Source organism: Panthera leo, chromosome E2 (genome assembly GCF_018350215.1).
Source record: "Panthera leo isolate Ple1 chromosome E2, P.leo_Ple1_pat1.1, whole genome shotgun sequence".
Lineage (NCBI taxonomy): Eukaryota > Metazoa > Chordata > Mammalia > Carnivora > Felidae > Panthera > Panthera leo.
In genome coordinates this window covers 48,769,952-48,790,780 of record NC_056693.1, presented here as the reverse complement: position 1 = coordinate 48,790,780, position 20,829 = coordinate 48,769,952, and the positions used below count along the sequence as shown (strand labels likewise).

The 20,829-nt window shown below is 45.2% G+C and overlaps 1 protein-coding gene across 4 annotated transcripts in view; it reads left to right on the top strand.

The window, feature by feature from the left end:
• Nucleotides 1–20,093, top strand: part of GLG1 (golgi glycoprotein 1) — a 148,404-nt gene extending 128,311 nt beyond the window's left edge. Inside the window, exons 17-27 of one of the 4 annotated variants that reach the window (XR_006197242.1) lie at nt 372–489; nt 1,695–1,787; nt 5,566–5,703; nt 7,808–7,931; nt 8,854–8,996; nt 9,187–9,288; nt 10,462–10,569; nt 12,159–12,279; nt 12,897–13,003; nt 14,981–17,862; nt 18,049–20,093. Coding sequence is in view for 2 of the 4 variants with exons in the window: in XM_042919583.1 (XP_042775517.1) it covers nt 372–489; nt 1,695–1,787; nt 5,566–5,703; nt 7,808–7,931; nt 8,854–8,996; nt 9,187–9,288; nt 10,462–10,569; nt 12,159–12,279; nt 12,897–13,003; nt 14,981–15,144; nt 16,190–16,265 (1,294 nt within the window). In the remaining 2 variants the exon portion in view is untranslated. Of the gene's footprint in view, nt 1–371; nt 490–1,694; nt 1,788–5,565; nt 5,704–7,807; nt 7,932–8,853; nt 8,997–9,186; nt 9,289–10,461; nt 10,570–12,158; nt 12,280–12,896; nt 13,004–14,980 lie in introns of all 4 variants that reach the window. The other 3 variants (XR_006197243.1, XM_042919583.1, XM_042919582.1) reach the window with 3 other exon arrangements.
• Nucleotides 20,094–20,829: the final 736 nt, after the last annotated feature.

Below are 20,829 nucleotides of genomic sequence, written 5' to 3'. Positions count from 1 at the left end.
TCAAGGTTCTGTACCTCTCAAGAATGAATTTCACAGCTCATCAAAGAAAGACACAGTCTAGAGTTAAGAGCAGCATTCCTCTCTGGTCGCATGTTTTTAGCAAAACAAGCATTGAACTGTCCTTACGTCCCCTCTGTGGCCTCCCTACCTGTCAGGATTGTAGTGCGCCTTCAGTCATTTGTGACATAGAGAGTCAGGTTACTGCTTTTAGTGCTTTTAACACAATGAGACTTCTAGAAAAAGCATTCAAAAACGTGGTAAAGAGGGTCATGCGTTCTGGAGTGTTGATGTGGCCCCTGCCCCGGCTCAGCCCCTGGCTCTCTGCCCTCATGTGGCTCCAGCCAGTCTCAGCCTTCTCCTTTCCTTGGCAGGGTGGACGTGGTGATCTGTCTGAGCACCACCGTGCGCAATGACACTCTACAGGAAGCCAAGGAACACAGGGTGTCCCTGAAGTGCCGCAAGCAGCTGCGGGTGGAGGAGCTAGAGATGGTAATGCCTCGTAGCACAGCCTCTGGTCCCAGAAACACAGAGGCGGGTCTGGAAAGTTGGGTGAAGGGTGAGGGCAAATTGAAAGGTTTTAGCCATTATTATGATTGTTAAGACTTGGAGCCTTGTGCTCAGATCTTACCATGTGACAGCTTCTTGCTGCACTTTTCCTAACCGATGAAGTATTTTTACCACATGTAACTGGAAGCTCACTATAGGACAAGCTGTAAGCACATGATACAGTCCGTGCATCAGTAATGCCCTCAAGGATCAAGGGTCTCTCCCTGTTTGCTTTGCTGTTCATGGCACCAGCTTCATGGTAAGGCTGCTTCCCCTCACCGTGGCTACCTGCAGCGGCTCTGGCCTCCTGCTCCACGTCGTCTCCAGCAGGAAAGTAGAACAGGAGAGACCTCCTCCCTCCCCCACAGCCTGTAGCCAGATCCTCCCCTCAATTTGCTCGTGTCAGCTGGAGATCTGTGCCCACTCCCTGACCAACAACAGTCTCCAGGGGAATGCCATGCCCTGAAGAGCTTACAGATCACGAGGTACAACAGTTACTGGCAGGTCAAATGCAGCGTGCGCTCTAAGGGGAAACTTATGTTACTTTTGAGGTTAAGCTAAACAGCTAAAAATGTTTAGTATATTCTGTATTGCGAATTCTACTTATTTTACTTCAGTCTAAATAAAAACTAAAAACTAGTAATGAACACCAAACACCAGTAATATTGCAAAAGTCACGTTACCAGATTTTCACGTAGGGTGGGAGTGATGCAGTGGTAATTATGTGTTAAGTGGAGCTCTCCTCGATATCCTAGTGTAATTGAGACTTTGGGTCCCTAGCGTTGGACCTCGCTCTTTCAATAAAACAATAATAAAAGTAGAACCCTACATTGATATAATGCTTTAATTTCCTGAAGTGGTTTCCACATCATATTATCTTACTTCATTTCACAGCAGTCCTGCGAAGGGGCCGGGTAGGTGGCAGCATTTTGTTTTGCAAAAAAAGTCCAAGGCCATCTAGCTAGTTAGTGCAGAATTGAAACTAAATGCCAGCTCTCCTTTTACTGCGGTGGCCCCACTGCTCCTATTTTGCTGTGTAAAGATTGTGGTCACTAGACAAGATCTGGTCAGTACATGAATATGTAGAACATTTGACATCTCCAGTTTCGAGTAACCTCACTTTTCCATGCTGGCCCCCTCCCATACAGACAGAGGACATCCGTCTCGAACCAGATCTGTATGAAGCTTGCAAGAGTGACATCAAGAACTACTGTTCCACTGTGCAGTATGGCAATGCTCAGGTAACTGTTTATATTTTTTAATTGTGAAACTGTGAAGGTAACATTTTGGGACACCTAAGTGGCTCAGTCGGTTAAGTGTCTGACTTTTTATTGCAGCTTAGGTCATGATCTCATGGTTCATGAGTTTGAGCCCCACATTGTGCTCTCTGCTGGCTGTGAGGAGCCTGCTTGGGATTCTCTTTCTCCCTCCCCCTCTCTCTCTCTCTCTCTCTCTCTCTCTTTTTCTCTCTTTCTCTTTGTCCCTCCCCAACTTGTGCGCTTGTGCTCTTTCTCTCTCACTTTCTCAAAATACACTTGAAAAAATTTTTTATTGTTATGTTTATTTATTTAAAGAGAGATTGAGAGACAGAGTGCGAGGGGGGAGGGGCAGCGAGAGAGGGAGACACAGAATCTGAAGCAGGCTCCAGGCTCTGCATTGTCAACACAGAGCCCGATGTGGGGCTCGAACACATGAGTGTGAGATCATGACCTGAGTCAAAGTTGGACGTTCAACTGACTGAGCCACCCAGACACCCCTCAAAATACACTTTAAGTAAAAAAAAAAAAGAGGGGGGGGGGGGCGCCTGAGTGGCTCACTCGGTTAAGTGTCTGGCTCTTGGTTTTGGCTAAGGTCATGATCTCACGGTTCATGCGTTTAAGTCCCACATCAGGCTCCACACTGACAGCACAGAGCCTGCTTGGGATTCTCTCTCTCCCTGTCTGTACCCCCCCCCCCCCAATCTCTCCCTGCCCTTTCTTTCATAATAAATAAATAAACTTAAAAAAAAAAAAAAAAATGTGAAGTTAACATTTTAGCCGTGAATTCTTTGCTGGTGGAATGAGCCTCGTCACATTCTGTCCAGCCTAGTCATCCCCTCCTAAGCTTTACCAGACTTTCCCAAAGGAAGTTCCTTACCTGCATTCCTCATGTTCTCCTGTTCATTCTCTTCCCTCTTTCAGGTTAGCTTGTCCTTCTCCACCTTGCTAAGAAGCTCTTCACAATCCTTCAAATGTCTCCTCCTCTCTGTAGTTTTTCTAACACCGTGTACCTCCAGAATTGATTATTCCCTTATTCTGTGCCTGTTGCACAAAAGTTCTTAACTGGAAGTCACCAGGAATCACCTGGGAAATCTTGTTTCTTTAACGCACAGAACTGGGCCCTGTCCTGAATTAGTATTAGTCAGGAATGAAGTACAAAGAAGTGATTTTTTTTTTTCTTATAATGTTCTTCTAGTGACTCGGCTACGTTTTCTAGTTCAGGGAATTGCCCTGAAAGCACCACACTGGTGCTTTAGCCTTTGAGATAGTGGCTTCATTATCGTCTTGTATCTGCTATTGCTGATGTCTATCTCACTCTCGTGTCTGTGCAGATCATCAACTCTGAATTTTCTCTTTATCTTTAATGATCCATAATTCCGCTGGCATGTAATCAGGGATGGGTTTGGGGTTTTTTTTTTATTTCTTTATCTTAGTTGGCTCTTTCAGTCTCAGAATTCATGTTTTTCTCAATTTGGGGAAATTCTCAATTATTGTTTTCTTCCAAATACTGCCTTGCTTTTACTTCCTTCTAGAAATCATATTAGACAGTTGGAACATCTGAATCTGTCCTCCATGTCTCTTCACTTTTTCTTTCATACTTGCCATTTCTTTGTTATTTGTACTGCATTGAGGTAATTCCTCAGGTCTATCTCCCAGCTTAAAGATGTATTCTTAAGCTGTGTCCATTCTGTTTTTAGAGAGACTCCCAGTTGGGAGTTTTATTTTTTGTTTCCAGAATCTGTTACTGGTTCCTCTCATAACCATCTGTTCTTGATTCTGGTTTACCATTTCTTTCTGTATTGTTCTGAGGACATTAAATATATTTTTTTAATTGTTCTCTTACTTTTTCCTCTCAGTTATTTGGTGATTCTTGGTTGTCCCTTGAGGATTTCATAGAAGTCTCATGACTTTATGCTACAGCTCTAGTTCCTGCAGATTCCCATCTGCTTCCCTTCTTTATCATTTATTTCATTTTTTTTTTTTTTAATTTTTTTAACGTTTATTTATTTGTGAGACAGAGAGAGACAGAGCATGAATGGGGGAGGGTCAGAGAGAGGGAGACACAGAATCTGAAATAGGCTCCAGGCTCCGAGCTGTCAGCACAGAGCCCGACGCGGGGCTCGAACTCACAGACCGCGAGATCATGACCTGAGCTGAAGTCAGCCACCCAACCAACTGAGCCACCCAAGCGCCCCTATTTCATTTTTTAAAAAAATTTTTTAATGTTTATTTTTGAGAGAGAGAGAGAGAGAGAGAGAGACACAGTGTGAGCAGGGGATGGGGAGAGAGAGAGGGAGACCCAGAATCCGAAGCAGGCTCCAGGCTCTGAGCTATCAGAGCAGAGCCTGACGTGGGGCTCAAATTCATAAACCCTGAGATTGTGACCTGAGCCGAAGTCGAGGCTTAACGAACTAAGCCACCCAGGCGCCCCTCATTTTTTTTTTAATAATATCTAAAAGGTTGGTGTAAGGAAGGGGAGATTTATACTCAATTCACTATCTTAAAATCCATCATATGGCACTTTATGCTTTTATGTTAACCCGCTCATCTTTTTTTTTTTTTTTTAAGGTTTTTTTTTTTTTTTTTTTTTTAACGTTTATTTATTTTTGAGACAGAGAGAGACAGAGCATGAACGGGGGCGGGGCAGAGAGAGAGGGAGACACAGAATCCGAAGCAGGCTCCAGGCCCTGAGCTGTCAGCACAGAGCCCGACGTGGGGCTCGAACTCACGGAGCGCGAGATCGTGACCTGAGCTGAAGTCGGACGCTTAACCGACTGAGCCACCCAGGCGCCCCTCATCTTTTTTTTTTAAGTCTGTTTTTGAGAGAGCGAGAGACAGAGTGCAAGCGATGGGAGGGTCAGAGAGAGAGGGAGATACAGAATCCAAAGCAGGCTCCAGTCTCTGAGCTGTCAGCACAGAGCCCAACACAGGGCTTGAACTCACTCACTGTGAGACCATGACCAGAGCCGAAGCCAGATGTCCAATCAACTGAACCACCCAGGCACCCCTCGTCTTTTTTTTTTTCTTAGATATTTGTTTATTTTTTGAGAGAAACAGAGGGGAGGGTGGAGGGGAAGAAAGAGAGGAAGAGAATCCCAAGCAGGCTTTGCAGTGTCAGCACACAGCCTGACACAGGGCTTGATCCCACGAACCATGAGGTCATGACTTGAGCTGAAATCCAGAGTCAGATGCTTAACCGACTGAGTCACCCATTGTTTTATTTATTTATTATTTTTTGATTTGTTTATTGTAGTTGTTTATAAAAGTTTGCCCTGTGAGACTGCGTATTTATCAGGGGTAGCAACTGGGCCTCATTCATACCTGGCATCTAATGCTCTATTCTCATGGGGTAAATGGTGAGTGGAACTGAACCTCCTAGCTTGTGCCTACTGACTAGTCAGGGATACTGCTCCCTAGAAAAGCAGAGTGCCTAATGTGTGCTCCAAAAGGAGTCTTGACAAAGAAGAGCTAGAGGACAGAAAAAACCAAGAGTTTTGAGGGGGATTCCTTCCTTTAGCCTCCAGTGCAGCCTGCTCAACTCATCCATTATTTTTATACAGTCTGGTTCACTGTTAGACCTAAAGCTGCAAATCTGTAAGCATAATTCTCCTTGGTGAGGAAATTCTGACTCCTCTTACCTTGGAATTAGGAATGGAATGAAAGAGAGGGGATGCACTAAGAACTGAATGCTGTAGTGAGAACATATGGATTATCAATCCCTGATACATCCCTTAACTTGACCATAATTCTTATGCCCTAGATTATTGAATGCCTGAAAGAAAACAAGAAGCAGCTAAGTACTCGTTGCCACCAGAAAGTTTTTAAGCTACAGGAGACAGAGATGATGGACCCAGAACTAGACTATACACTCATGAGAGTCTGCAAGCAGATGATAAAGGTAAGGGATCCCAAACCAGGGGCTAAGTACAGGGTAAATAAAAATAACAACATAAGCTTCTTTAAACTTTGGAGCAAATTTTATAATCTTTCCACTCAACCTGTTTTATACAGAGGAGACATTGGTTCTCGTGGTGTGGTCCCTAGCTCAACTGCATCATCAGCCCCTGGAAACTTACAAATGCTTGGGCCCCACCCTCTGCCTACTGAATCAGAAACTCTGGGAGCAGAGCTAATAGCTTTAACAAGCCTTCCAGTTGATTCTGATGCACGCTCAAGTTTGACAACCATTGAGCTAAGCTAACTGACCTCACTTTGACCTAAGGCACAAGTAAATAGATACCCAGTAAATATATGATTGATTTTGAGGGCAGTTAGTGGTAGTATGTTGAGAAAGTCACCACCAAATGTCTTGATCATCCACCTACCACAGTCAAAAGGCTTTTCTATTTTATATGTTCTTTTGTTTCGTATACTTCTCCAGTGAACGTTCTCTGTAACAGGCTAACTTGAGAACCTAAATGCCAGTTCCTTGTCGTATCCACATGTATAAAGAGATTTAAATTTAAGGTTCTAATACACTTAAGATAAAATAAAAGCAAATGCTTTTTTAAAATAAAATGTTACTTAAAAAATAAAATACTACTTTTAAAATAAAATGCTGGTCCACTCTGGAAAACAGTATGGAGATTCCTCAAAAAACTAAAAATAGAACTACCCTACGACCCAGCAATTGCAAAACTAGGTATTTATCCAAGGGATACAGGTGTGCTGTTTCAAAGGGACACATGCACCCCCATGTTTATAGCAGCACTGTCCACAGTAGCCAAAGTATGGAAAGAACCCAAATGTCCATCCATGGATGAATGGATAAAGAAGATGTGGTGCATATATATACAATGGAGTGTTACTCGGCAATCAAAAAGAATGACATCTTGCCATTTGCGACTATGTGGATGGAACTGGAGGGTATTATGCTAAGTGAAATTAGTCAGAGAAAGACAAATACCATATGATTTCACTCATATGAGGACTTTAACAGACAAAACAGATGAACATAAGGGAAGGGAAACAAAAATAATATAAAAACAGGGAGGGGGACAAAACAGAAGAGACTCATAAATATGGAGAACAAACTGAGGGTTGCTCGATGGGTTGTGGGAAGCGGGATGGGCTAAATGGGTAAGGGGCACTAAGGAATCCACCCCTGAATCATTGTTCCACTATATGCTAACTAAATTGGATGTAAATTTTTAAAAATTAAATTAAAAAATAAAAAATAAGTAAATAAATAAAATAAAATAAAATAAAATAAAATAAAATAAAATAAAATAAAATGCTGCTTTTCACTCTTTCAGATACCAAATAGAATTGTGAAAGTTAGTAATGTCTTTAGTTGACCCTGGTAGATTTGAGTCCTGTGTAAAAGCTGAAATGCCAGGCTCTGATCTGAGGGAATTTTGTAAGATTTTGATGACTTTTGTAAAAATCAGTCATCAACTTATATTAAGATATCCGTAGGCTGTAATTAGCAGATACACTGTTGATTAGCAGATAGAGGTAGAACTTATTGTTAGTCCAAAATGGATCTCTGACTTCAAGGACACTAACAAGTGTACAGGGACTAGCCCCACACCGTTTGGTAGCATTATAGCCCCCATAGTTAAAAGATGAACTAGACAGGTCCTTAACCCACATTCCTGTTCACATTGTTCAGTGGGTAATTTTTAAATTTCCCATTGGGATTGGGTGGATATGGCTTGAGGGCTACCTGGCCACCTGGTACAATGTTATGTTTTTACTTAAACAGTGTTTAAGATCATGAGATGCCATGTAATGTAACATAGCCATGCAGGTACAGAATCAATCCTGTGCAAAATAGGAAACAGTGAGGGTAGTAGGAAGAAATGTGAGAGATATAGTAGAGACTCAATAAAAGGAGAAGTAGAGTCTGGGTGTTTATTCAGGCTTAGCTGTTTCTCTTGTACCAAGTGATATCTTCAAGCTGATTTTGTCATTAGCTCACCAGTAGGTGGAAGGGTGATGCAGATGATGTTCATTGCCATATTTGGATAACTACGTTTGTAAATCTTTGTTTCTTGCAGAGGTTCTGTCCAGAGGCAGATTCCAAAACCATGTTGCAGTGCTTGAAGCAAAATAAGAACAGTGAATTGATGGATCCCAAATGCAAACAGATGATAACCAAGCGCCAGATCACTCAGAACACAGGTAACATCATGGCTTGGCTTTCCTGGTTCCATTGAATGTGGCTTAAATGGAGCTGAGTCGACATATATCTACCTAATTAAACTACAGATATTTTGTTGCCTGTGGATTTCAAGGGAAGAGTCTGGATCTAGTAAGGAAAATAACATATTCTTCCTTCAAAGAGTATTTGGCAGAACAGAATGAAAGTCATAGGAAAGAGGAGACAGAGGAAGTCAAGGCTGGAGTTCTTTGAAAAGTCTAGAGATTTAACAAAACTTCATGCACGTGGCAGGAGAATATATGGGTAATGTTTTTTAGAACAGAGAAATTTCAGCTCTGAGTTGCAAGACCTTGTAACATAGTGGGCAAGATGAGTCCAGTATTCTCAGTGTTTTCCAGAACATCTGTTATGGGGAAGGTTGGTGATGGCTGAGTGATTTTTTTGAGAACTACTAAAGAGTACTGGTACCAGCAGACCCCACAGACGTGCTGCAAGGTAGAATTCCTGGAGTCTCTGTGTCCACATCTACCCTTTCATTTAATTATATTGCTGATTAAAAGCAGTGTAGTCAGGACTCTTGGGTGGCTCAGTAGGTTGAGCATCCACCTCTTGATTTCAGCTCAGGTCATGATCCCAGGGTCTTAGGATTGAGCCCTGTGTTGTGCTCCACGCTGAGCCCACGTGGAGCCTGCTTAAAATATTCCCCCCATCTTCCTCTCCCCCCCCAAAATAAAAAATTAAAACATGCACCCAGAAAAAAATTTTTTTAATTTAAAAAATAAAAACAGTGTAATGAATGCTTGGTAAATGTTTAGCAAATAAACAAATCAATAGTTTATTTGTGGTCATTGATGTAACATGTACCCTTTTGAAAGGTAGATCTTGAATATTTTTGAATCCAGGTGGAATATTTTATCACATACTGACAACTTTCCACTCTAGATTACCGCTTAAACCCTGTGCTAAGGAAAGCCTGTAAAGCTGACATTCCTAAATTCTGCCATGGTATCCTGACTAAGGCCAAGGATGATTCGGAACTGGAAGGCCAAGTCATCTCGTGCCTCAAGCTCAGATATGCTGACCAGGTAAACAGTCCTGGGCTCTCTGCAGAGGTGTGTTTATAGAGGCCCCTCTACTCCTGGCAGGTTTTTCTGTGGAAGCCCCTAGCTTACTCCTACTTTCCCAAGACCTTTTTCGTACCTTCCCAAACCAGGGACCAAATAAAAAGCTGAAGCTGTCTAATAGGCTGATGAACTCTCCTTTTGTCACATGTAGCGGCTCTCTTCGGACTGTGAAGACCAGATCCGGATTATTATCCAGGAGTCTGCTCTGGATTACCGACTAGATCCTCAGCTCCAGCTACACTGCTCAGATGAGGTAGGATTTGGGTCTGAAGCTGGTTGTGAACAGAGCTGGTCAGAGAAGTGTTTATTGAAGAAAAGTTCTGTACCGTCTTTCCCTTTAGCCCTGAATCCAGGGCCCATCTTCTGGACTTTTCATTGTTTGAGTTTCTGGTTCCCTGTGACACTGAATTAGACTTGACATTCATCCTATCACTATAGAGTGTTGGTTCTATATTTCTCTGTTGTACTAGAGTGTTCTTTTACTATATCTGTCTCCATATAGTTCTTTTTTCTCCTTATTCTGATGCTCAACCTAGAATTCCCCAAGACTTGCCAGAAAGAGAAAGTGCTCCTGGGGTGCCTGGGTGGCTTAGTTGGTTAAGTGTCCGACTTCAGCTCAGCTCATGATCTCACAGTTCATGGGTTTGAGCCCCACATTGGGCTCTGTACTGACAGTTTACAGCCTGGAGCCTGCTTCAGATTCTGTGTCTCCCTCTGTCTCTGTTCCTCCCCCACTTGCGCGCGCGCGCTCTCTCTCTCTCTCTCAAAAAAAAATAAATAAATGTTAAAAAAGCGTGGGGGGGGGGGGGGAAGAAAGTGCTCCTATAATAGCGCTAAAGAAATGCCTGTCTTTGGACTTTGACTTCCTAGCTAGAAAAGCCCATGTGGAGAACTGTGTTCGACATATGTCAGTTTTAGGGGTTCATAGCTGAAGATTTTTTAAAGATGCTCACTCACAGCTCCCAAGGAAGACTTAAGTTTTTAATCTTTGGTGTGGACTGTGTTTTAGAACCTGTGTGTGTGTGTGTGTGTGTGTATGTGTGTGTTGCCAAGCTGTGAGTTGAGGTTGACTCTGAACCTTTATAAATGTTAACCATTTGCTTTTAGTATTTCACTTGGCTATGTAACCTTCCTCCTGTGGAATCAAGGAGTAGCCTTCTTTGTGACCAGTCCTGGGACACTCTGACTCAAATGTCAGGGTTGACAGCATAAACGTCAGTATACTGACTGGTTTTTGACTCTGTGTGCCAGTCTTTGTGACAGTGAATGGAGCCCAGCATCTCATCCAGGACAGGGGGCGGGGCGTGAAGTCCACTAGGAGACTGAGGAGACATCCAGACCATATGGGAGGGTCACCAAACCTGCAGGTTTCAGAGACAGGGTTTCTGGTGACAGCAGAGATGTGTTTTGTGTGTCTCTGGAACAGATCTCCAATCTGTGTGCTGAGGAAGCAGCTGCCCAAGAGCAGACAGGTCAAGTAGAAGAGTGCCTCAAAGTTAACCTGCTCAAAATCAAAACGGACGCATGTAAAAAGGTAATACCGCCAATGGCCTTGTTTCCCTGCCTGCTTTTCACAAAACTTTTTCTTCCCTTCTGATGCTGTAGTCTGCATATCTTAGCAAGAACATCTAAACCTTCCTTCCCGGGATTATACGTTTCTTCCCTCTTACGAAACTTTCACTAGATTCTTGACAATTAATCACCTATAACTGAAATATCCTTCCACATGTACTGATTATTCATGAACATGTCTGATCCCCATGACCAGGCCATGGTTTAAGGCCCTGTGAGTGCAGAACTGAAAGCAAAATGTCAAGTCCAATAGTATCAGTAAAGATACTGCATTCAGAAAAATCATTTCAGAAATAGCTTATAAAAACGAAGTTATCAAAACATGACAATTAAGCATGCATTATCTTGGAAAATTGCAAATGAAATAATATATTTGATCTTTTTAAAAAAGCTTTGTCTTTTTTTGAAAAGTGTTTGAGTGGTGTCATTTTTGAGTCACTGAATATTGTACACAGATATTTTCATCTGCTGAAATGTTTCTGATTCCACACGGCCTGAGGAATAATGGGAGATGGCTAAAAGCTAAATCCAGATGTTTTCCTTGGACTAGTTTGTCATCAGATGATCCCATTTAACTTTGAAGAGTAATATTTGAGTTTTGTTTTTTGTTTTCTTGTTTTTATTATTGTTGCTTTACAGGGCCTGTAGTCTTTCTCTTGAGAGCAAACTAATTTTTATTTAAGAAAGCACTTTTGGCCTGTTGTTACCTCCTGTTCTTTCAAGTCTAAATGGAAAGTCTGCAGAGCTGATGTCACTTCCATCATGGTTATGATCCTCTTGTTTAGGACATCTTTAGACTCACTAAGAGTTTTTCTTGCAGTAAAAATTATGCTCTGTGAATCTTTTTTATCTTTTGAGGATAACGGAGGTAACATGAAACATTATGCAAACATTTTTCTTTGTTTGCCTGGGAGTTTTAAAACTCTGGTTTTTATTTTTTTTATTTTTTTTATATATTTTTTTAGTGTTTATGTATTTTTGAGAGAGAGATAGAGACAGATCGCGAGCAGGGAAGGGGCAGAGAGAGAGACACACACACAGAATCTGAAGCAGGCTCCAGGCTCTGAGCTGTCAGTACAGAGCCCAAGGCAGGGCTTAAACTCACAAGCTGTGAGATCATGACCTGAGCCAAAGTTGGACACTTAACCAACTGAGCCACCCAGGTGCCCCAAAACTCTGGTTTTTAGATTTCACATTTTCATTTTTCTTAAGAAAATAGCCGTATTATACCAACCGATATAAATACTAGCATTTAGTATGCAACATTTACAGCCCACCAGACTGCCAGAAACCCACATCTGATCTTGTAGCCCCCGCTTCGTTTAGCACATAGCTTTGATCATACTAGGCCTCCGAGTGTATGGAATCAGTTGCTAAAAATCTGCATTCTTTGTGTCATCACCACATTGTCCCTGTCTCAGAGTAAGTTCTGTTGTTAACCCACACCCTTCCCTCCTTGACTTTACTCTTCGTATGTAAAGTATTTGCAGATAACAAATCTGATGTATTTCCTCTATAAAAGCTTGCTCTACGATGATTCTTCCTTCTTAGGAAGTGTTAAACATGCTGAAGGAAAGCAAAGCAGACATCTTTGTGGACCCAGTTCTTCATACAGCGTGTGCCCTGGACATTAAGCACCACTGTGCAGCCATTACCCCCGGCCGAGGGCGTCGTAAGTCACTGTTCACTCTGGCCCTCTCTGAACTACCTTGGGAGGAGCACAGACTCCTTCTGAGACAGCACTTGCGGGTACTCTGTTCTCTAGCTGCAGCACAACCACAGACAACATCCTCTGGGGGCCTGGTTGATGCCGGGACTAGGCTTTTGTGGCAGAATGAATTTAGGAATGAATAATCCTGCAGGTTTGAACTGACCTAGCCATAACCAGAGGTAAGGTTCTGATGAAAAGGGAAGGTTGAGTTATTTATCAGGGAAGCAAAACTTAACTCATGATCATGGCCTCTTCCCCCTTGGCCAAACTAGAGCAGCTTCATCAGCTCACCCAGTGGCCACACTGGGTGGATCCCGGGCAGGTAGAAGAAAGTTGTTTCTGAGCCAGACATGCCCAATAAAATAAGAAGGTTTTAAGGGTCTCTGGCAGCTGGTCCCTTGGAAGCTCAACATCATTTTTCTCCATGTTAAATCTTTGGTCAAATTTCCTAGAACGGATTTAACTTTGTGTAGCCTATACATCTGAATTCTCTGGTGATAAGGTGCCCTCCTCCCCAGCCTCATAGAAATTTCTGTTCTGTACAGTTTTAGACTCTTCTCATCCCTTTTCTTTCACAGAAATGTCCTGTCTCATGGAGGCCCTGGAGGATAAGCGGGTGAGGTTACAACCTGAGTGCAAAAAACGTCTCAATGACCGGATTGAAATGTGGAGTTATGCAGCAAAGGTAATGCCCAAGAGGATCTCCTGAAGTGGCCATCTCTGTCCGTTCCCCGGATATTCCACTTGTCTTTTTGTCCTTGTTGCGAGACCAGCAGTAAGTGTATTTGAAAAGTCTGTCACTGCCCTTGGAAGCCTCCCTGGCTGTCTCTGAGCCTGCGGCCACCATCTCCTTTTGCCAGTGTCTGCAGGCTTTGCCGGGGCCACTGCTTTCTCCTCACTTGCCCATAGTCCACCGTGGAAAAGTGAGTCACCCAAAGGATGGGATAAAAGCCAGCTGTGCAAAGAGAACCAGAAATCATGCCCAGGGGAAAGCAACCAGGCTGGCCACTGTTGTCTTAAAGCTCGTTTTTCTGATTTTAGTTAGTGTTTGGCAGGAGCATATGTATGTGGGACTAGCCCCGGCCTTCGCCCTCAACTAGGCTGAAACAGGAACGCTGATAGGGTAGAGAGACATCAGGACAGGTGAATGTGTGTGATACCCAGGCAGACTTGGGCTAGGGGAGATTTTTCCTACAAAAATGCAGCCTCAGCGAGAAGAGGAACAGTTCTTCTCATGTGCACGTTGCTTTGTGGTGCGTAACACTTCGCTGGACATACTACCTCACTGAACCTTGAAACGCAGCAGGGTAAGTGGAGTGATTATTTCCCCACTTTACAATGGAGGAAGCTGTGACCTGCCCAAGGTGCCTCAGCGAGAAAGTCAGGTTTCTAGATCCACATTCTATCACCCCACATCGGGATGGACATTGCCAGTTGCCTTAGATTAAGAAAGCGATCATGAGGACCCCCCTGCTTCTTGGCCAGTTCCTCCTGTCACCCACATGAAAGGTCAAGGGTACCAGGCAAACAGAAAAGACCATGACAAGTCTTCACACCTAGAAGTAAGGGAAATGAAGAGAAGGGATCGCAGCTGTCCAAGTAGCACATACGCCCCTCACCCCTTCTCCCGAAGGAACGAAGTTGGCTTGGAAGCCCTCCGTTAAGTGAGGCAGCGGAGAGGGGCCAAGTCAGTCTCTTCCTTCTCTCTGCTTCTGCCGGGGAGCTACTAAACGTTGCTGCAAAGGGATTCCACTGCTTGTTTTGTGTCGACAGATGTCAGCGCTCAGATCACGTTAATCTCACTCTGCTCTACGTATGCGGGACGAGCATAGAAACAGATGTAGCCAGACATCTCTGGGCACACCCTCTCAGGCACCCAGGCTAAGTTGAGACCCAAAAGAGCAGGTCCGTGTGCACCCGGGGAGCCTTTTGGCCCTGATTCTGCCATAGCAGGCTGCATAGAGAGAGGTCCGTTCAGAAAAGCAGTGAGGCTAACTGAGAATGAAGACTGGCTAGGCTGCAGAGCCTGTGATTACAGGAGCAATGCAGTGTACTCGGTCAGCCTGTCATACTTGCACACTGTTTCTGATGGGACCGCGCTCCTTATTTAATGGTGAGTGACGGGAAGTCAAGATACAGAACCAGCATCCAACACAATCTCAACTGTTTGTTCTCTGTGGTTTTTAATAATAAATCAGAATACCTAAGACCCTGTGTGACCTGGTACAAGTAATCACGTCCCACCCCTTGGCCTGTGGGTCTTCATCTGTAAAATGGGAGGAATACAATCTACTCTCAAGGATTGGTACGAGGACTAAATGATTGAAAACCTGTTGAGTGCTCTGCGAGGGCTTATGTGGCCAGGTCTTGAGTGTGAGGGCTGCTGTCAGGTTGGCAGGGGCGGGGATGGCGTGAGGTGGATAATATGAGACCCCACCTCTTTGTAGTTGTCTGTATTTTCTCGCCTTGTGTAGTAGATATATACCATAGTGTGATCAGGAAAAGGAGTTGTAGCTCTGTGTTTGATTGTCTTGTCCCTTGCCCTTTCTCCCAAAAGGAAATGACATAAATTAAACTAGGAATTGAGAGGGGCAAGTTAGAGCTAGCCCTGCCTCCAACCCAGTTCTGTGTCCAAGGCCTATGCTGCTGTGTGTCCTTCTAGGTGGCCCCGGCTGATGGCTTCTCTGACCTCGCCATGCAAGTGATGACATCTCCATCAAAGAACTACATTCTGTCTGTGATCAGCGGGAGCATCTGTATATTGTTCCTGATTGGCCTGATGTGTGGACGTATCACCAAGCGAGTAACACGAGAGCTCAAGGACAGGTAGAGCCACCGTGACCACCAAAGGAACTACCTGTCCAGTGCCCAGTTTGTACAGCCCTCCTGTATAGTGTACCCACTCACCTCGTTCTTCTAGGAGGTGGCATCAACACCCATGTTAGAGCAGCAGCAGGTGTCCTCTGCGTTGTCCCATCTCAGACTTCGCCCGTGTCCATGGTGTCCTCCTCCTTCTCGACCATTTGTGCAACAGCAGCAGCTGGCCGCTTTGGTTATTGCCTTTGTTGGCAAATTTGGGTTTACCTGCCCGTAGACAAGTCTCTCTCGTACCAATGGAACTACCAGTACTTCCAGAACCAACTTACCTGACCTGCAACTCAAATGATTTTTAAAAAACAAAACAAAACAAAACAAAAACCACCAAAAAAAAAAAAAAAAAGAAAGAAAGAAAAGAAAAAAAGAAATTTTTAAAGAAAGAAAAAAATGTATATAATAACACATCTCCTCCAGGCTTGACTTGGGCAATGGGGTTATTTCTTCTCTGTGACTGTAAAATGAAGCAGGACTTACGGGGAAAACACAGCACCCAATATGCTATATAACTGGGATGTCTTGCTCATTTCTCAAAAGCACCTTTGGACCATGTGGGGGCCACGGACTTCACCGACGAGTGGGAAATCAGTGACCAGTCTGCTTTGGGTCTTGTTTTCTTCTGCTAAAACAGTGATGCCTTCCAGATCTCACCTTAATAGAGCCACTGCTGGTCAGGACCCCAGGCCATGAGTATTTCTATGACCCCCTCACTTCAGTGAGGTAAAGCAAGCATGAGCTTCCCTAAGCCAGAGGCAGATGGGTTGGGGAGGAGATCAAAAGTGGGAAGCTGGTCAGAGGCTGGACCCTGAGTCCCGAGGAGCAGGATCCCAGGAATCTTCCTCCTCCAGGCTAGCACAGGACTCAGTTACATTCGGATTGACCCTGCTGGGGATAGTGGTTAGTCTGGAAGGCCTGTGGGGAGGCAGGGACTGAAGCAGAGAGGGAGCTCGGGGCAGGAAGGAGGAGCAGGGATTGATTCACTTTGCTCAGTTTTTAGGCAACAGTGCAAGTCAAAGACAATGGCTTATAAAGATTTAGTGTGGTCTCAAGATGTGACTGGCAGTCCAACCTGACCCTTGTGCAGGCTCAAGGCCACCTTCCCAGACAAGCTCCCTTATGCCTCTTTGTAGAGAGGACTTGGAAAGTTATTACGTTAAAAGATGGAGCCTTTTATCTGTTTTTTTTCTTTCTGTCCATTTGCTGCGTACACCCACTGTAGTAGGCATTGGCTGAGTGTTGTACTTTGATGAATCATCAGATGTTGTACTTCCAGAATCTAGCTTTATGGAAGCAATCTTCCTGGCCGTCCTCCTTCGTCCCTCCAGTGTGGGATGGCAGGTTTGGAGTGTAAAAGGGGAGGAGTGCAGGCATCACAGTGCAACTTGGCACACCTTGGTTTGAGTTTGGGGCAGGGAGTTACAGTGGGTGCACAAGAGGGCGGCATGTACAGTAGGAGATATATTTATATAATATATATTTTATTAACCTGTTAGACGTCCACAGAGTATTATAAATCACGTGCCTAAAACTGTCCACATAGACCATGGCGCCCCTCCTTGCCCTGCCCCCCCTTTGCCACTGTCCACATGTGCTGCGGGACGTATGCAACATTTGTCTCCCCTGAAATGTGTTCGATACAAAGTGGGTCAGTTTGTGGATCGGTTGATGCAGATTACTCCTTGTCTCACCTGAATGATGTGTATTTGAATACTGTGGTTTTCTTTGCTCGTTGCTCCCCTTCCGGGAGGCAGTGCGATCCAGAAGCCAGCTGTATCCCCCTGCCTAGGGTACTGCGAGTTACCAAGGGGAACTGCTCAGCTGCTTGGTCCCTTCAGTCCTGCTCTTAGGGTCTTCCTGATTGTCAGCACCTGTCCTGGGGTTCTTCCAAAACTTGAAACTCTCGGAGTCCGAGCAGCATACCCCTACCACCACCATTGTTGGACTGAATTGAGCTGGTCCGGATAGTCCACCTCCAGGAGTTCCCACCTGGGCCTGGGGGCTTGGGATTGAGAACCGGGGATGTCCTCTCAACGCAGGCCCCCACTGACCTGTCTGGCATGGTTCACAGGATAGAATAAAACATTCACCATTTGGTGAGTGTGCGGCTACCATTCTCCATCTCTGCGTTCTCCCTCCTAGTGTTTGTAAAACAAACCAATAGTTTAAGGTATCTGGACATTTTGGCTTTGTCTGAAGCATATCTGGAAGCTTGAAAAGGATTTTGATTCTTGAAACATTTATCATCTTTAGAAATGATACAATAAATAAAAGGGATAATTCTGCCAGTATTTTTGTTGCTTTTGCTAGAAAGCATTTCACCATCCTGCTTGGAATAGTTTCATATGACTGGTTCTTGAGAGTCCCAGGTAGTGTCCTGAGCAGTTTTCTACCTGCAGGGGGCCCAGCACCTTCTGAACCTGCAGCTCAACTGTATCCATTCTGCCCCCCATTTGGTATAATAACACAGGTTCTGGGGCACCTCTGGTCACTGGCCTCAGAGGTCAATCATCAGTAAATCACCTAGTCGACTCAAGAAGAAATCGCCCTAGTGGAGAAGCTGATGATGGACCTTGGCCTTTATCTCTTCTGATGTCTAGCCTGTGGACAATAACAAGCAGCTGGTGGGGGGTTTTCCACAGTCAAGGCCTCAGGCGTTTGCCGAAAATCCAGGTAACTCATCTGACCTTATTAGCTCTCTCCAGGGTCTGGGGAAGTCATATGAAGTGTGCCCCAGAACACTCCAGAGGCCCCGAGAGGTTACTCTCCTGGCCTGGAGGCCCTCCGGTACAGGAGATCGGAAATGCAGGGCGACTGTCAAGAACAAGACTCTTCCCTCTAACTGAGTTTCTCTCCCAGAAGGGTAGCCCTGGAAGTGAGACCCTTTCCCTGGTGCGGCCCTGACCATCCTCTGCTATTGCTGCTCTCCCAGGAGACGTGTGCTAGCAAGATGTGCTGAGGTAGGAGCATAGCCGAGGCTTGGGTTCACTCCAGCAGGAAAGTCTTCCTCCTCTACATTCCCTGGAGACCCTCTGGCTGCCACTGCCAGTTCTGTGGGTCCAGTCAACGCACTCCAAACCAGTGCATCCTGAGTACTGGTACTCAGCAGGCATTGGTTCGAATTCACTGCAGGCCTCCGGCTGTCTGATATCCTGTGCTTCCTTTTTTGGGGAACAGTGAGCAGCTCTGCCTGGGGGAGAGAGGGAGGGAGATTCTGCTTTCCTAGAAGAGGTGACAGAATTGTCAGAGTTCACTTCTTCCTATTTCCTGAAGTTGTGTCATAAAAGCATCCAGTGGTAAAGAGGTCTATAGTATCCATTTACTCATCAGACAAAATGGAACGGGACTTCTGTGCCGACTTCCCTGTCTTCCCAAGAAAAGATTCACTCTCTTGTGTGAGTATGACTTCTGGAAATGTCTCCCATCCTCCCCACCCCCAGGCTTGCGGTACAGCTTCTGTCCCACAGATCCCCACTCTAGGGAGTCATCCAGGGGGAGAGAGATGGCTTCATGGGCCTCCTTTCTTACTTAGCTGGTCTCAAGTTCTTCTGAGAAAAAGCTTTCATATCCCGTTTCTTCCCCTCCCCCACCAAAAACTACATGTTCTCCACATCCAGCTTCTTTTAAGCAAGCAGATACAGAGAAGGAAGCTGGAAGGGACCCGTGGCAGCCAGCCAATCCAGCCTGACCCATTCAACCTAAATTTTGGCCACAGAACCACAAGCATAGGGCTTTTTGAATTGTGTGCATTTTGGTATATATATTTGTATTTCAGGTTCTTATGGATTTGGGAAACCTGAAAGATCCTTTCTTTCTCCCCTGCTTTGGACAGCACCTACGTAGCTTTATCGAATGCAGCATTCTGGTACCCTGAATTTCTCCTCGGCCTTCAGGGACACTTCTCTCCTTCACCTCTTCTCCACTGCTCCCTGATTCCCAAGGGCCGTGGGGCCACAGCTCCTGTTCTGGCCTGCCCCTCCTCCCGTCCTCCCTCACTCTATCTCTCTCTCTTGTCTTTGGTTGGCCATCTCTCTAATACACTCCTCTTGGTCCTCCTCTCCATTAGGACCAGGGTCGCATGTTAGGGCATTCAAGTCTGAAGCCGAATCCCCCTTCTTGCCCTGACCTCAGACAACAGATAAGTCATAGCAAACACAGACTGACTCTTCTGAGTGACAAGCTTCTCCCAGCCATCTAGTGAGATCACTATGGAGACCCCAGGACTGCTTGTTATCTGGAGCACAAGGTGGAACTATCTGTTTAGTCTGGTGGTAGCAGGATCCTGACGGTGATTTCCTCTCCTTCCTCCTCCCCAAGATCTGTCACAACACACCGGTAGGGATGTTGTTGGGATACATGGAGTAGAGAAACCTTCCTGGGCAAGGAGAAAATTCAGATAGTGCCTCTATATTCTGTTTTTGCCTTCCCCCAGCATGGAACCCATGGAGCCCATGGAACCCATGGAACCTGGACCCCAGAGCCCAGCAGGCCTATGCCAGGAGCTAGGGAGGTTGGAGAGGCCCCGGGCAGACTGCAGTCAGTGCACGGGGTCGGGTGGCCAGCAGGACAGCCGGCAGCAGGAGCCTTCCTAGCAGCTTCTCCCGGCACAGTATTCCCAGGTCAGTCCAAGCAGGAAAACAGACTGAACAGCAGATGCTGTGTGACATCTTAGGCCTTGAACTTTTTTTTTTTTTTTTTTAAGAAAGAGAAAATACAGAAAAGTAAAATTAACAAGCCTCTTTTGTAAATGATTTTTCTTTCTATGTATAAAATCCCAGCAGTTCCTTGTTTTTACATGTTCATGCTGTGTAATTTTGAGATGTTACTGAGATCCTGAACATAATGTGCATTTTTTTCTGTACAGATGAAATGGGAGAATTTAATAAAGAGTTTGCAGGTTTTTACTTGTTAAATCTTCTCTGGTGACTGGGAGGACGCCCCCAACCAACTGCTCTGTGAGGAGCATCTCCCGAGCTGTGCACCCTGACCCTACTCGCTGCACTTGGTGGTGTCGTTTCTGTCTCCTCAACTAAATAGGTCAAGCAGGGTAGGACCACAGGAACTTTAGAGGCCGGATCCTAGGTTTTCTGACCGTCAGGTTGATGTGTCGGGAATTACTCACTTGAAACCACATCATAAGGCTCCTTCCTGGGGAGAGCGTAGCTGGGACCCATCGTTGCACATAAGGCACGTGGATGCACTGGTCTCTAGTGGTCACCTTCCCTCTGGGCCCAGAACTAGGCCACATTTCTTGTCCGTGCCCTGTCAGGTCCCTGTTCATCAGCCCTCACCTCCCCGTTCCAACAGCCCAGTCCCAGGGCCAGTGACCCCTGTGACACCCTTCCTGAGGCTTCTGTCTCCTTCGCTATGGCAAAGCGAATTTGCATGTGGGTGTTACAAAATCCTCACTTAAGGAGTTTGCATGGACACAAGGATTTCTCGAAGTAGAAACATCTGTACCAGGATCTGAGTGCTAGGATGCCCGGTGAGAAAGGACCAGAGGACCCTGGGCCCAGGGTTTCTTCCAGAACTCAGATCCACTTTTTGCAGCTGTCACATGGGAGATGGTGGGCCTGCGTGTAGCGTGGAGGCCAGGGGAAGGCGAAGCGTAGAACAACAAAAGAGGAAGAGAGAACAACT